General features: G+C 53.4%; 1 protein-coding gene across 1 annotated transcript; it reads left to right on the plus strand.

The window, feature by feature from the left end:
• Positions 1-4,560: 4,560 nt before the first annotated feature.
• Positions 4,561-10,073, plus strand: LOC102940643 (glycine N-acyltransferase-like protein 3). The gene is made up of 6 exons (XM_037898859.2): positions 4,561-4,644; positions 4,894-5,025; positions 6,889-6,996; positions 7,450-7,570; positions 7,949-8,069; positions 9,396-10,073. The coding sequence occupies exons 2-6, from the start codon at positions 4,948-4,950 to the stop codon at positions 9,889-9,891; spliced, it is 924 nt and encodes a 307-aa protein (XP_037754787.1). The 5' UTR covers positions 4,561-4,644; positions 4,894-4,947; the 3' UTR covers positions 9,892-10,073.
• Positions 10,074-15,845: the final 5,772 nt, after the last annotated feature.

Consider the following 15,845-nt stretch of genomic DNA (forward strand, 5'->3'; position numbering starts at 1 on the left):
CTTAAGATCCAAAGTGACAGTGAGGACTCCGATGATGATACTGACTCGAATAACGCAAACGACACGAGTTTGCTTGTGGCATTCACGGACATGTTCACCACCGTGGAACGCTGCTTCTGGGCTCGGGAAACAAGCACTGAGTGGTGGGATCACATCGTCATGCAAGTCTGGGATGACAACCAGTGGCTGCAGAACTTTCAGATGAGAAAAGCCACTTTCATGGGACTGTGGGAGAAGCTCGCCCTCACCCTGCGGTGCAAGGACACGAGATTGAGAGCTACCCTGATGGTGGAGAAGCGGGTGGCTATTGCAATCGGGAAGCTGGCAACTCCAGACAGCTACTGATTGGTCTCTAACCAATTTGGAGTGGGAAAGTCGACCGTTGGAATCGTGTTGATGCAAGTTTGTGGGGCCGTTAATCACCTCCCGCTCAGAAGAACCGTGACTCCGGGTAACGTGCATGACATTGTGGCTGGCTTTGCGAAAATGGGTTTGCCTAACTGTGGAGGGGTGATAGATTGGGACGCATATTCCAATTCTGGCACCAGCCCACCTAGCCTCCGAGTACGTTACTCGGACGGGCTATTTCTCTATGGTTCTCCAGGCGCTTGTGGATCACTGTGGGCATTTCATTGACATTAACGCAGGCTGGCCTGGAAAGGTGCATGACACACGCATCTTTATTAACACTGGCCTGTTCAGGAAGCTGCAAGTCGGGACTTTTTTCCCAGACCAGAAGATCACCATAGGGGAAGTCGAAATGCCCATTGTGATCCTGGAGACTCCGCTTACCCATTGATGCCGTGGCTCATGAAACCCTACAAAGGGACCCTTGACAGCAGCAAGGAGTGGTTCAACAACAGGCTGAGCCAGTGCAGAATGACTGTGGAGTGTGCTTTTGGTCATTTAAAGGGTCGCTGGCGCTCTCTGTATGGGAAGCTGGACCTGGCCGATAACAGCATCCCTGCAGTTATATCCGCGTGTGGTACCCTCCATAATATTTGTGAAGGGAAGGGTGAAAGATTCACTCAGGCATGGAACTCGTAGGTTCAACACCTGGAGGCTGAATTTGAACAGCCAGAGAGCAGGGCTATTAGAGGGGACCAGCGCGGGGCTGCAAAGATTAGGGATGCCTTGAGGGAGCAATCTGAGGCTGAAAGCAAACAGTAATGTCTGGTGTGGTGCCCTGCACAGGAGTGAAGTGCAGTGGGAATCTGTGTTTGCTAAGTGCCTGTTGGTTTCCTGCGCTAAGGTTTCTTTTACAATATACAATAATAAAGAATGTTTTCTTTTTGAAAAGAATGTTTTCAAAGCCAAAAAATAAATTTATTGAAAAGAAACACAGCACAACTGCTTGGGAAACACAAAGGGCAAGGGGGTAGGGTGGGGAATGGTACAATCACAGATCGCCTGCATGGCTACGAGCACCTGGATTGAATCCGCTTGGCTCTCCATGATGCTTATCAGCCACTCTGTGCTTTGGTGCCGGCAATCCGCATTCTGCTGGTGGACCCTCCTTTCACTTTCCTGCCACTCCTGCACTTTTTTATTTTCATTAGTTGAATGCTGCATGACTTCATGCAGCATGTCCTCTTTGCTTCTACATGGCCTCTTCCTGATTCTTTGCAGCCTCTCAGCTGTTGATAACACAGACGGCTGAGGTCTCAAGGGTTGCATCTGTAAAGGCAAAATGCAACACTTAACAGAGGCAGCACCGTTCACACCAGACAAAGCAATGATTCCCCCATACTCAAGGGCAAGCACAGTCTACACAATAGCATAATTTGCCCACCCCAAAGCGAGCACACATAACCCACGGGAGCCCCAAAATGGTAAGTAAGCACAGGGTCAAGCATGACTGATTGTTTCACGGCTGTACTGTCCTCTGGATTTCTGTGCCTTGAGGAGAGCCAACAGTGGCAGTGGGCCCCTATAATGAACACTGTCCCCACATTTTCCACAGGAGTGCCTCCTGGAAGACATCTTGCTGCTGAGGGTGACCAGGGAAGCAAGGGAGGATCTTCTACTACAATGCGGATTCCGCCCTGGCCCATATGCAGCTTGCCTGTGTGCAGCAATGGTCCCCCCGCCCCTCACGGCACAGTGGCACAGACATGTTAGCGTTACTGGGACAAGGAACACAGTAGCTCTCCCAAAAAACCTGCACAAGCGCATTGCCCAAGTTCTGGCTGAGACCTTTGAAGAGATCACTGAGGCCCATTACCATGATGTGAGAGAGCACATCAATCCCCTATTCCGCATCTAGGCATGCATGCAGCCCTAACCCTCCTCACCCCAAGAGCCCGCACCGAATAACTTCCTTCCCAAAATAAAAGCCGGTTACCAAAAACCTCCTCTGGTGTTTACCCTTCCCCAAGCACCGGCCGCCGCGACTGGCTACCTTCCTCCTGCCTTGAGAACAGCTCCTGGCTGCGTGCATCTAGGGATGCCGGGGTGTCTTCCTGTGCCGGAGCACCCTCGCTCCCGCTTTGCTGCTCCTCCTCCTCCTCCTCCCGCCTTGTTGCACTGGGCTCTGAGGTGTCCATGGTGGTGCTTGGAGTGGAGGTGGGGTCGCCCCCAAGTATTGCATCCAGCTCTTTGTAGAAATGGCAGGTCGCGGGAGCAGCACCGGAGCGGCTGTTTGCTTCGCAGGCTTTGTGGTAGGCGTTCCGCAGCTCCTTCACTTTAACTCTGCACTGCAGGGCATCCCGGTCATGGCCCCTTTCCATCATATCCCTTGATATCTGCCCAAAGGTATCATAATTCCTGTGGCTGCAGCGCAGCTGGGACTGGACAGCTTCCTCCCCCCGAACACTGATGAGGTGCAGCACCTCGCCATTGCTCTATATTGGGGATCGCCTGGCCCATGGAGGCATGGTCACCTGGAAAGATTCGTTGAGAGCACTCCACGCCTGTCTGAGCAAACAGGAAGGGGATTTTCAAAATTCTCAGAGAATTTAAAGGACGGGTCTGACAGTTGGTCACCTGAGGGCAGGGCAGTAGAGGTCAAAGCGATGACCAGAGTGGCTAGAACAGGCCATGTGGGATACTTCTGGAGGCTGATCACAGCGCCATAACAGACCAGGGCGTCCACACGCGGTGCTCCAGCGGTGGCACAGAAAACGTTATTCTGCTCGCCGAGGTGGAGTACCAGCAGCGCTGTAGCCGCGGAGTCAGAGCGCTCTACGTGCCTTGCCAGTGTGGACGGGTAGTGAGCTAGTGCGCACGGGGCTCCTTTACTGCACTGTAACTCACAAGTGTAGCCAAGCCCTAAGTTGGGCATTGGTCCTGCTTTGAGCAGGGGGTTGGACTAGATGACTTCCTGAGGTCCCTTCCAACCTTGATATTCTATGATTCTATGAACTACAGCTACCCACCCAAAAACTGCTTTTCTTCAAGTTCACAGCTTCTACCAATGGTTTTTGTGCACCCCTGCCTTCGAAAATGCTGATGGCTTAAGGGGATCGGCAGGAGATGGTGAGCTGGAAATGCTGGCAGGGTACCAGGGGAAGGTTATATGTAGTAGGGGATGGTAGAGGTTGGGGAGGAGCGAGACACCAGACTTTTTACACATGTAACAAAATAACCACCAAGTTTTTGGGTCATAGACCAACTACACACTGCAAACGTTACAAAGCACAACCGTTATCTCCATTCCACTGAGGACAGCTGGGGCAGAGTTAAGGACCATAGGCAGGCATCTTAACGCCTCATTGCTTGGTTTTCAGATGTGTGAGTTTTGCTGGGCTTGACATTCTGGAAGGGTGTATGGAACCTCTCGGCAACATTAACTCCACGGTTTGCCAGTGATTTAGCACACAAGGGAACAGGACACATGGACACAGCTCTGCTGCAGCTTGGAACAAAGACACGGGCTGCGAGGGAGGTGACTGTGTTTGTGAGAACCCCAGAGACTCAGCATCCCAGGAACTCACACAGGGATGCAGAGACAAAAGGAGGGCGAATCAAGATGGATCCCACAGAGTTGCTGAGCCACCATGGCCTCTGCCTTCAGCTCGGATTCTCTGATGCTGGATTCCAGCTAATTAATAAATATGACGCTAGGTCGTGACAGATACTGATTGCATTGCTCCCGGCGGGTAATGAACCATGACAGCCACATCCCAGAGGGCTTCCATCTTTTGGTAGGTGAAACCTGCCCAGCCTGGACCCCATGACCCCTCCCCAACCCTGAGAGGGACCTATGTGAAATCCCAGCCTCTGCATGGGCAAAACAAGCACAGCGTGTAGGGCACACACGCCTCGGGGGACAGGGCTGGGAGAGACACAGGCCAGAGGGAAGGATGCAGCGAAGGAGAGGTGCCCAGACTGGAGGCTCCCATCCCAGCAGAACCCTCTATCAAAGCCCATGGCCCACTTCTGGCTGTGTTCATGTTTCCTCAGAATTCTACTCCACTGGCCCCAGGAAATCATTTCACCCCTCACTGCCCATGGAAGGAGCCTGATCGTGCGTTGTGACTTCAGGGAGGTGCCCCCGGCTCAGGGCCAGCCACAGGCTCTGTTAATGGTTCATTTGCTCAGGGTTAAGAGGCTGGAGCAGTACTCAAGGGAGAGATCCAGTGGAGACGGGACCGCACTGCCTTCTTCAGGACTGCTCCTTACCCTAGCACAGAGATTGCCCAGGTGAGTGGAAGCTAGTTGGGCGACCCTAGCCCTGCACAGACCAGCCCTGGCATTGCTGGGGCCACAGACAGGGATTGTTATTGTAGGGTCTCTGGTGAACACAGTGGCTGCACCCAGACTGGTATGTTATTGTAGGTTTGTTATTGTAGGGATTGGAGGTTGCAGACACCCTGCCTGCTTCTGGGGTCACTTGGGGGTGTGGGGATAGACACACATAACTGAAGGGTTTCTCTTGTCCCCTCCTCCCAGGGGTCCCCTACAACAACATTCCCAGGAAGCTGCCAAGGGCCCATCCTGACAGAGATGCTGATCCTGAACTGCTCCTCCAAGCTGCAGCAGCTGGAGGCGACTCTACGGAGGCGCCTGCCTGAGACATTGCAGGTGACATGGCTGTGTCTAGCCCCACTGCCCGCACCTTTGGGACGGGACTCAACCCCCCCACCTCTGCCCCACCCATGGAGCAGAGAGCAGGGGAAGGTCCCTCTGACTCCCCTGGGAGATGGGTTAGAGAGCAGGCTGGAGGGGCAGGCTCCTCTGCCCACAGGGTAGGAGATAGCATGGGGGGCAGGACTCCCCCCAGGCACTAGCTGCTCAGTTCTCCTGGCCACCCACTCCTACCTCGTTCCTTGTGTCTCCCACAGTCCAAACCCAGCACCAATTCCTGCTACTCATCCAGCGTAGCTGGCGGGACTTCCCCAGCCAATCACAGGGCAGGTTGGTCCCATGCCAGCCAATCAGAGAGTTGGGTAGCTGTGGCTCCCTCCATGACTGTACGCCCATCACATGGCTCTAGTGTCTGTAGCGGATCACCAGCCCCTTCAATCCCCCTCCCCTGACACACCTGACCTAAGGTTGCCAACTTTCTGACTGCAGAAAACTGAACACCCTTGCCCCACTGCTGCCCCAAGGCCCCGCCCCTTCCCCAAGGCCCCATCTCCTCTCACTCCATCCCCCTTCCCTCCGTTGCTCGCTCTCCCCCACCCTCGCTCATTTGCTTATTTTCATTGGGCTGGGACAGGGGGTTGGAAGTGGGGGGTGACAGCTCCAGCTGGGGGTGAGGGCTGGGGATGAGGGGTTTGGGGTGCAGAAGGGAGCTACAGGCTGGGGCTCAGGAGCTTGTAGTGTGGGAGGGGGCTACAGACTAGGGGTTAGGGTACAGGAGGGGGTGTGGGCTCCTGGGTGGGGCCAGAAATGAGGGGCTCGGAGTGGGCTCCAGGCTGGGGCAGAGGGTTGGGGTGCAGAATGGGGTGAGAACTCTGGCTGGGGGTGCAGGCCCTGGTGTGGGGCTGAGGATGAGGGGTTTGGGGTGCAGGAGGGGGCTCTGGGATGGGGCTGAGGGGTTTGGAGTGCGGGAGGGGGCTCAGGGCTGGGGCAGGGGGTTGGGAAGCGGGACAGGGCACAGAGTACAGTTTCCGGGAGGGAGTTTGTGTGCAGGACGGGGTTACGAGCTGGAGCAGGGGGTTGGGGCGCAGGAGGGAGTTTGGGGTGTGGGCTCCGGGTGGAGCTAACCTCAGGTGGCTCCCAGAAGCGGTTGGCATGTCCAGCTACCAGATGGAGGGGCCAGGGGGCTCTGTACATTGCCCGCATCTGTAGGCTCCGCCCCTGCAGCTCCCATAGACCACAATTCCCAGCCAACAGGAGCTGCAGAGCCGGTGCTCAGGGCAGCGGTAGCGTGCAGAGCTCCCTGGCTTCCCCTGAGCCTAGGAGCCGGAGGGGGAAAATGCTGCAGCTTCCAGGAGCCGCACAGAGCCAGAGCAGGCAGGGAGCCTGCCTTAGCCCCACTGTGCCACCGACTGGACTTTTAGCAACCTGGCCAGCGGTGCTGACTGGAGCTGCCAAGGTCCGTGAAAACCAGATGCCTGACAACCCTAACCCAGCCACGGTCAGGGTCTCCCCTATGATACCAGCCCAGGGGCCACAAATCAGGGGTCAGACACCAAAAATCAGGAGAGTAACCCCAGCGGGAGGGGGCAGGAGACCACCATCTTCCCTGGCCTCAACCAACTGAAATCGTTGTGAAGTGGTAGTCATCTTGACTAAGGGAAGCCTGTGGTGTCAGCCCCATTGTCAGGGATGGGAGAGGGTGGCCATTTTGAAGAAGGGCAAAAAACTGCCAAGGTGCAGAAGATCACGAGATGCTGAAACTGCCCGGTAAACATTGGGAGGCTCCTGACAGAGTCGTGAGAGCTGGAATTGCTGCCCTGCCCCCAGCTCTAACCCCCACCACATTCATGTCACTGGCAGGTCCATGGCGCCGTGATGACCATAAATCGTGGGAACCCGGCAGCACAGGAGGTGCTGGTGGATTCGTGGCCTGAGTTCAAAGCCGTCCTCACACGGCCACGCAAAGAGGTGCTGTCCGTCAGCCACCGAGCTGCACCTGGGAGGTCTGGCTCTCTTGGGTGCTGGGGAGTGGGACCTGGGGCCTTTCCCCTCTAGGTGGGGCATGGTGTGAGGGCCAGGCTAGGTCGGGGGCAGGAATTGGGATTCAGGTCCTTTCCCCTATAGGTGGCCCCAGGGCGAGGACCAGACTAGTTCGGGGGGGCAGGGATTGGGATTAGGGACCATTCCATTCTACAGCAGTAGTTCTCAACCTTCTGGGGCTTAGGACCCATTTGTAACTGTTTATGGCCTATTGTGATGCAGTAAATAGTCTGGGCGTGGAGGTCCTGGGATTGGGATTTAGGGCCTTTCCCTTCTAGGGAGCCCCCAAGCAGGGGCCAGGCTGGCTTGGGAGCTGGGGGCGGGCAGATCAGTCATTCCATTAGGAATTTCCACTTCTTGGCTCCATGTCTCCCCTGGCAGGTGGCATTGGATGACTCTGATTTCTACACCAACATGTACGCGGCATACTACCGGGACCTGGGTGCCTACAGGGCCCTGCTGGGCAGTGCCGTCAACTGGAACCAGGCCTTCTGTATCCACGGTAATGTGGGCCTCACAGCACCAGGGAGAGCACCACAAAGACTGACCATATAAATACTGCGTGGGCCCAACCTCAGGATCCTGCCCTACAGTGCCAGCCCCGAAGCCCTCCACTGCCCCTCCCCCAGGCTGCAAGGCTGCTGCCATGAGCCCTATGCAGGGCAGGTACATATGGGGTAGCCCCTTGCCAGTGCTGGGCTGAGATCAGCTCACATGACCACGTCCTTCTCCTTGAGGCCTGGGACTGGTAGGTTTGGAAGCTCAGACTCCTGCCCCTCCTGCCCCCTTCCAGGCTGGGCTCCCCACACATATGGGCCCTTTTGTCACCACCATTCAGTCCCTGTCCCCACTGCTCATGGCCTGTTGCTGCCCCCTGCAGGGCTCCGGGACGGGCTCTACGAGGCCTCCAGGGACATCGCCAACACTAAAGGGGTCAAGCTGGAGGTGTTCCGTTGCTTCACTTATTTTCACCCGGATCCCAACACCTTGCCTGAAATCCAGTCAGTGTCTGCTTGCGCCAGAGGGCCCCATGGGAGGGGTGGGGTTGGTAGAGAAGGGGACAGTCTGCAGGGTGAGGGAATTGGCCAGTATGGTGCTGGGATGCCCAAGATGTGGTTGGCTATTACCCATGCAGGACCTGGGGCACTGGGGTCCTATTGCCAGCAGTATAAACCCTGTAGGTTGGCACTGAGCCTAACCTCCTTCAGAGACCTCACAGGGACTGGGGAGCGTAGCCATGGGGTGGGGACAACCATGGGGAGGGAGATCCCTGTTCAGCTCCTGCACAGGGCCCCAGCCTCTGCCAGGAAACCCTGATGCAAATGGCTTCTGTGCCACCAATGGGACCCCATCCGTGGCCCCTGGGGACCAGGCACTCCTGCAATCAGCCAGCCCTGGCAGGGCTTGGGCAGCGAGAGGCCGTGCTCCCCCCATCCCTACACCATGTCTCACCTGGCCAAAGGGACATTAGGCAGTGTGGGTTAGTGGGGAAAGGCCCCGTGTCCCACTCCCCACCCTCTGAGCCAGCCATTTCCCTCCTCCACTTGGCTTGAGCAATCCCCTCTCCTGAATCCCAGGAGTTTCACTGGGGAGCCCATCTTACAATCACCTACATCGGAATTCCCCCCGCCTATGGGGGAAGCCCCCTCTCATTGGCTGCCTCTCCGAGACCTCCTGGGGAAGAGCAGCCAATCAGAGCTCCTGCAGTAAGATCTCCTTCCCCCCACTCCCTGCAGTAATGGGACACCTTTCTCACAGAAGCGAAGGAGGGAGCAGGAATTGCTCAGCATCTCAGGATGGCTCCACTCCCTCTTCCCACCCCCTCCCACACCCAAATTCCCTCCCAGAAGCTGTACCCTGCACCCGGTCCCACTCCCCAGTCCTCTGCCCCAGCCCTGAGCCTGTGAGCAATGGGGACAGGATGGTGCACATGCTGCCCCCATCCCAGGAACACCTGGCCTGGGAGGGGAAGAGGGGAGCTCACTGCAGCCCCCACTGGGTTGGGAGGGGGCAGAACAACACCAGGAGGTGCAGAAGGGAGGCTGGGGGGGCTAGGAAGAGTTGATGGGCACCTGGCTGGGAACAGAACTGATGGGGCAGAATTAATTGCTGGGCAGAAGATCCTAAAATCACCATAATAAATCTGGGACTGTTAATAACACTGTCACAACCAGGGGTCGGGGGAGTTCAGCTATCAAGGGAGACCAGCAATCACAGTCATCTTTTAAAAAAAACCTCACGATCTTAGGGCCAATCTCATGATGTTGGGGTCTAATTCACGATCGCTAACCCTTGGGGCTTGGCCCTGCTGCTCTCTGCCTCCTCAGACTAGACCCGGCTGTGAGGTTGTCAACCCTGGATGTCTCCCACCTCGACCTGATGAACGAGATGTGGCTCTATGGGGGGAACAAGTACAGCAAGAGATTCCTGGAAAGCCTGATCCGCCGCTTCCCCAGCTTCTGCCTCCTAGACTCTGCTGGCCACCTTGTCAGCTGGACTGTTTCAGACCTATATGGTGCCATGGGGCGTAGCGTCACTATGCCCGAGCACCGGGGACGCGGTTACAATGGGGTCCTGAACAACTTGATAGCCAAGCGGTTGCACGCACTAGGTTATCCCAGCTACGGCCACGTGGCCGTGGACAACTACCCCATGCAGAGGCTGCAGGAGAGGCAGGGCTTCCAGCGTCAGCCCAACTTATACCACTTCATCCTCCATAATGCAGCACTGCATAGAACCCCCACGTTAACCCCCAGCAGCGGGCACAGCCCCCGCATGAGTCCCCAGCCCAGCCACCCAGGGGACCTGCCAGGCTGGGACTAATGGAAGCCAAGGGAGGGGGGTGCGGGAGTCTGGAGATCAGTGTTACACCTCGTGGAACCAGTAACATCTCCCAGCTCCAGCCTCACATGGGATCTGCTACCCTCATCCCCAAAGGCCTTGCCCTCCCTCACAGCCCTGCACCCAGCTTTACAGGGTGTGTCCTACTCTCCCGAGCCCCATAACCTGCCCTTCTTGGTGGAGCCTATCCCCCCAGACCCATACACACAGCACCCCCATCGAGTGGTTTCCCCAGGAATTGAAATTGGGGAGGTGTTCGAATTTACAGGGGGGTTGTCAGGGCCGATGAGGGGTGAGACTATGAGGGTGAAGGGGGGCTGTATGGCACCATAGTAAAAACTGAAAAATGTTTCATGACCATTTTATTAGATTTAACTCATGTTTTAAAATCATCACACAAATTAAAGTTGGCTACTCAAGCCTTCTATGAAGCACTACGTCTACATCCTTCCTGGTTTTTTGTTATAATTTTCCACAACTCTGTTAATGAATTTCTTGAATGCAATGCGTTCATCTTCGGCGGCTTCTCATGTGTCCGGTACTTCCATTCCTTCAATTGATATGCTCATCAGTTCGTTCACATGATCAGGCAGAAGGCGACTTCTTTCAGAACACAAAATGCTATTTAATGATGAAAAAGAACTGTAGCTGTTGTGACTGGGAGTAGCAAAAGATGAATTCCTACTTCTTTCAGCCCAGGAAACAGAGCATAAAGATCGGGTCGAGCCACTAGTGATGATAAAAAAGAAGATGAAGTCAAATCTTCATTTATTCGTCGTATGATATTCCACTCTGTGTTCAAATTCTCTGTTCTATCCTGAGAACATGGCAGCCCCATTGCTAGTAGTGCCTCACTCCACTCAACTGTCGGTGTTTTATAAGACAGGGATCTGTAAAAGCTACGCAGAGGTTGAGTAGAATCTAGAAGTCTCTGTTGTAGATTTTTAAGAATCAAGTTTGTGTACTTTTTCAGTTATCTTAACAAATACTTCTTGTCTTCTTCACTTAAGGATTCAGTATAAATGCCATCATTAGTCAACTTCTGGACTGAAGTCTTGGCTTCTTCCAGTATTTTTTCAGTGGATAGCTCTCTGATTGATCCAAATGTAGCTTCTATTCATGGACAAAGATCTACTACTGTTGCCTGGATGGCATTGTTTAATGACCCAAGTGGTTTCAACAGTAGACTACAAGAGAGAGAATGGCAATAGTCTTCTCTGAACGTAGTAGCAAAAGTAATCCACCAGCCTCACTTCTTAGATCCATCCCATCTTGGTAGATACTTTCCAAAGCCAGTAATAACGGCTGGAGTAATTTTAAGACAACAGCCAAGGCTTGCTCATGAGAAAGCCAGCAGGTTTTCCCAGGTTGGACTAATTTGAACTTCAGTCCCAGTCTATCTTCTATAGTTTCCAAGATATTCAGTCTTTTTGGACTCTTGCTGAAAAAAGAATATAATGAAGACATTACATTTATAGCTTTTTTAATGTCTTTTGAAGATTCTGCAGCTTGTACTAGTGCTAGTTGGAGAAGATGGCCTCTACAGTGTGTATAGGAGAGACGAGGGTTACACTTTTCTCTGAGCAAAGCTTGTGCTCCACCATGTCTTCCAGAGACGTTTGCAGCTCCATCAAATGCAAAAGCAGCCATCCGTTTGGGGTCCAATTGACAAGCATTTAACTCTTCTAAGATGTGGGTTGTCACAGATGCAGCCGATGTGTCTTCTATAACTTGAACATCTAGAAATGCATCTACTGGCCTACCCCTGACATCAAGATAACGTACACAATGACTTAATACTTGATGCCCATTTGCATTGGCGCATTCATCACCTCAGTCGCTGGAAAAATCATGGAGCAGGTCCTCAAGGAATCAATTCTGAAGCACTTAGAGGAGAGGAAAGTGACCAGGAACAGTCAGCATGGATTCACCAAGGGCAAGTCATGCCTGACTAAACTAATTGCCTTCTATGACGAGATAACTGGCTCTGTGGATGAGGGGAAAGCGGTGGACATGTTGTTCCTTGACTTTAGCAAAGCTTTTGACAGGTCTCCCACAGTATTCTTGCCAGCAAGTTAAAGAAGTATGGGCTGGATGAATGGACTATAATGTGGATAGAAAGTTGGCTAGATTGTTGGGCTCAACGGGTAGTGATCAAGGGCTCCATGTCTAGTTGGCAGCCGGTATCAAGTGGAGTGCCCCAAGGGTCGGTCCTGGGGCCGGTTTTGTTCAATATCTTCATAAATGATCTGGAGGATGGTGTGGATTGCACCCTCAGCAAGTTTGCAGATGACACTAAACTGGGAGGAGAGGTTGATATGCTGGAGGGTAGGGATAGGCTACAGAGGGCCCTAGACAAATTAGAGGATTGGGCCAAAAGAAATCTGATGAGGTTCAACAAGGACAAGTGCAGAGTCCTGCACTTAGGACGGAAGAATCCCATGCACCGCTACAGACTAGGGACCGAATGGCTAGGCAGCAGTTCTGCAGAAAAAGACCTAGGGGTTACAGTGGACGAGAAGCTGGATATGAGTCAACAGTGTGCTCTTGTTGCCAAGAAAGCCAATGGCATTTTGGGATGTATAAGTAGGGGCATTGCAGCAGATCGAGGGACGTGATCGTTCCCCTCTATTCGACATTGGTGAGGCCTCATCTGGAGTACTGTGTCCAGTTTTGGGCCCCACACTACAAGAAGGATGTGGAAAAATTGGAAAGAGTCCAGCGGAGGGCAACAAAATTGATTAGGGGACTAGAACACATGACTTATGAGGAGAGGCTGAGGGAACTGGGATTGTTTAGTCTGCAGAAGAGAAGAATGGGGGGGGGACGGATTTGATAGCTGCTTTCAGCTACTGAAAGGGGGTTCGAAAGAGGATGGATCTAGACTGTTCTCAGTGATAGCTGATGACAGAACAAGGAATAATGGTCTCAAGTTGCAGTGGGGGAGGTTTAGGTTGGATATTAGGGAAAACTTTTTCACTCGGAGGGTGGTGAAACACTGGAATGTGTTACCTAGGGAGGTGGTGGAATCTCCTTCCTTAGATATTTTTAAGGTCAGGCTTGACCAAGCCCTGGCTGGGATGATTTAGTTGGGGATTGGTCCTGCTTTGAGCAGGGGGTTGGACTAGATGACCTCCTGAGGTCCCTTCCAGCCCTGATATTCTCTGATTCTATGATTGTATCAAAAGCTTTGCTAAAGACAAGGAATAACATGTCCACTGCTTTCCCCTTATCCACAGAGCCAGTTATCTCATCATAGAAGGCAATTAGGTGAGTCAGGCATGACTGAGGTGATGAATGCGCCAATGCAAATGGGCATCAAGTATTAAGACCGGCCTGTAGTTCCCCGGATCCTCTTCCTTCCCTTTTTTAAAGATGGGCACTACATTAGCCTTTTTCCAGTCATCTGGGATCTCCCCCGATCGCCATGAGTTTTCAAAGATAATGACCAATGGCTCTGCAATCACATCTGCCAGCTCCTTTAGCACTCTCAGATACAGTGCTTCCGGCCCCATGGACTTGTGCTCATCCAGCTTTTCTAAATAGTCCCGAACCACTTCTTTCTCCACAGAGGGCTGGTCACCTCTTCCCCATACTATGCTGCCCAGTGCAGTACTCTGGGAGCTGACCTTGTTTGTGAAGACAGAGGCAAAAAAAGCATTGAGTACATTAGCTTTTTCCACATCCTCTGTCACTAGGTTGTCTCCCCCATTCAGTATGGGGCCCACTCTTTCCCTGACCTTCTTCTTGTTGCTAACATACCTGTAGAAACCCTTCTTGTTACTCTTAACATCCCTTGCTAGCTGCAACTCCAAGTGTGATTTGGCCTTCTTGATTTCACTCCTGCATGCCTCAGCAATATTTTTATGCTCCTCCCTGGTCATTTGTCCAAGCTTCCACTTCTTGTAAGCTTCTTTTTTATGTTTAAGATCAGCAAGGATTTCACTGTTAAGCCAAGCTGGTTGCCTGTCATATTTACTGTTCTTTCTACACATCGGGATGGTTTGTTCCTGCAACTTCAATAACTATTCTTTAAAATACATAAAATACATAAAATTTATTTGGGCATAAGCTTTCGTGGGCTATAACCCACTTCATCAGATGCATGGAGTGAAAAATACAATAAGCAGAATATATATTATAGCACATGAAAGGATGGGAGTTGCCTTACCAAGTGGGGGGTCAGTGCTAATGAGGCCAATTCAGTTAGGGTGGATGTGGCCATTGCCAACAGTTGACAAGAAGCGGTGAATATCAACAGAGGGGAAATTACTTTTTGTAGTGACCCAGCTGGGTGTGTCCTTGCCTGTGGATGGCTGTGTAAGTGCAGTGTGTATCAGAGGTTTGTAGCTTGACATCAGCATCACAGTGTGAGAGACAGACCAAGCTGGTGGGTTTGGAGGACTCAGCGGTCCCATAGTCCAAGTTGCACACTGGGGACCCTGTCACAGGGGACTCCCTGCTTCAGCCCCCACGTAGGGACCCCAACACTGGAGGTGTCATTTCAGAAAAAGTCAGGGGGCCGGGGGTTGAACATTACAGGTGATAATATCCTGCAACGCAAGGTGGGGCAAAAAGTGGAGCAGATAGACCTATTAAAAGTTGAGGGGGGGGTAACCAAGGCCCGGGGGGGGGGGGAATGTCTCCTTACTCCATAGCAAATGAGGCCCGACTCGCACATCTAGAGATCTGCACCCTGGCAAGCAGCCCAGGCAAAGCACAGACAGTCACCGATCACATTTCCTCCACTAGCCATCAGCCCCATGCCACAGCTCTGCCAGCCACAAGGGCCCAGCCTGGGCAGGGGCGTCCTCCCTCTCTAAAGCCCGTTCAGTCATTGGTGGCTCTCTCAGGCCCCCAGCAAAGGGTCTGGCTCCCGAGGGCACTCTGGGAATAGAGAGAAGCAAGGGAGGCGACTGTGTTTGTGAGAACCCCAGAGACTCAGCATCCCAGGAAGTCACATGGGAATGCAGAGATAAGAGGAGGGAGAGCCAAGATGGATCCCTGAGAGCTGCAGGTATTGAGGCAGTTGTTGCTGCCAACACGACCTCTGCCTTCAGCTCGTCTTTGCCAAGACAACCTGAGGATTCTCTGATACAGGATTCCAGCAGAGTAATAAATGTGACGCTGAGTTGCTGCAGATACGGATTGCATTGCGCACGGCAGGTAACGAACCATGACAGCCCCTTGCCATCTTGTCATAGGTAGAAATCTGCCCAGCCTGGACCTCTTGGCTGCTCCCCAATACTGATAGGGACGCATGCAAGATCCCAGCCAGAGCATGATGAGCAAATCAGGCAGAGAGCCTCCTAGGGCACACAAGCCTCAGGGGACAGGGCTGGGGGAGACACAGAGCAGAGGAAAGCACAAGGCCCAGGAGCGGGGCCCAGATTGGGGGCTCCCAGTACAACCCTCAAATCAAAGCAATAGACAGAAACTGAAAGCTAGGAAGGAGCTGCTCTGTGGGAGCCCAGGGCTGGGACAGCAGGGGCTGTGGGTTGGGATTGAGGGGCACAAGCAGAACTGGTTTGCCAATGCCCCACTCTTGGCTGTGCTTGTGTTTCCTCAGAATTCTACTCCACTGGCCCCAGGAAATCGTTTCACCCCTCACTGCCCATGGAAGGAGCCCGATGGTGCCTTGCAATTGCAGGGACGTGGCTGCCCTAGCTCCGGGCCAGGCACAGACTCTGTTAATGGTTCATTTGCTCAGGGATAAGAGGCTGGAGCAGCCCCAACGGAGAGCAAGACGTGGCGGGGACAGGGCCACCAGCCACTGCCAGGCAGGGACCTCACTGCCCCCCAGGCACCCTGTCTGCCAAATTCTCCAGCGTTCCCCTTATCCCAGTGGGAGCTACTGGGTCTCCCAAGTCCTGCACAGACCTGCCCTAGCATGGCTGGGGCCAGACACACAGACAGGGATTGCTATTGTAGGATCC

The sequence above is a fragment of the Chelonia mydas genome, chromosome 6 (assembly GCF_015237465.2).
Source record: "Chelonia mydas isolate rCheMyd1 chromosome 6, rCheMyd1.pri.v2, whole genome shotgun sequence".
NCBI classification, from domain to species: Eukaryota; Metazoa; Chordata; order Testudines; family Cheloniidae; genus Chelonia; species Chelonia mydas.

Excerpts from the sequence above, each read along its gene's own strand:
- LOC102940643 (XM_037898859.2), top strand. The coding sequence starts at position 4,948 with ATGCTGATCCTGAACTGCTCCTCCAAGCTGCAGCAGCTGGAGGCGACT. Across the intron at positions 7,571-7,948 it reads CCAGGCCTTCTGTATCCACG|GGCTCCGGGACGGGCTCTAC; the intron begins GTAATGTGGGCC and ends TGCCCCCTGCAG. Across the intron at positions 8,070-9,395 it reads AACACCTTGCCTGAAATCCA|ACTAGACCCGGCTGTGAGGT; the intron begins GTCAGTGTCTGC and ends CTGCCTCCTCAG.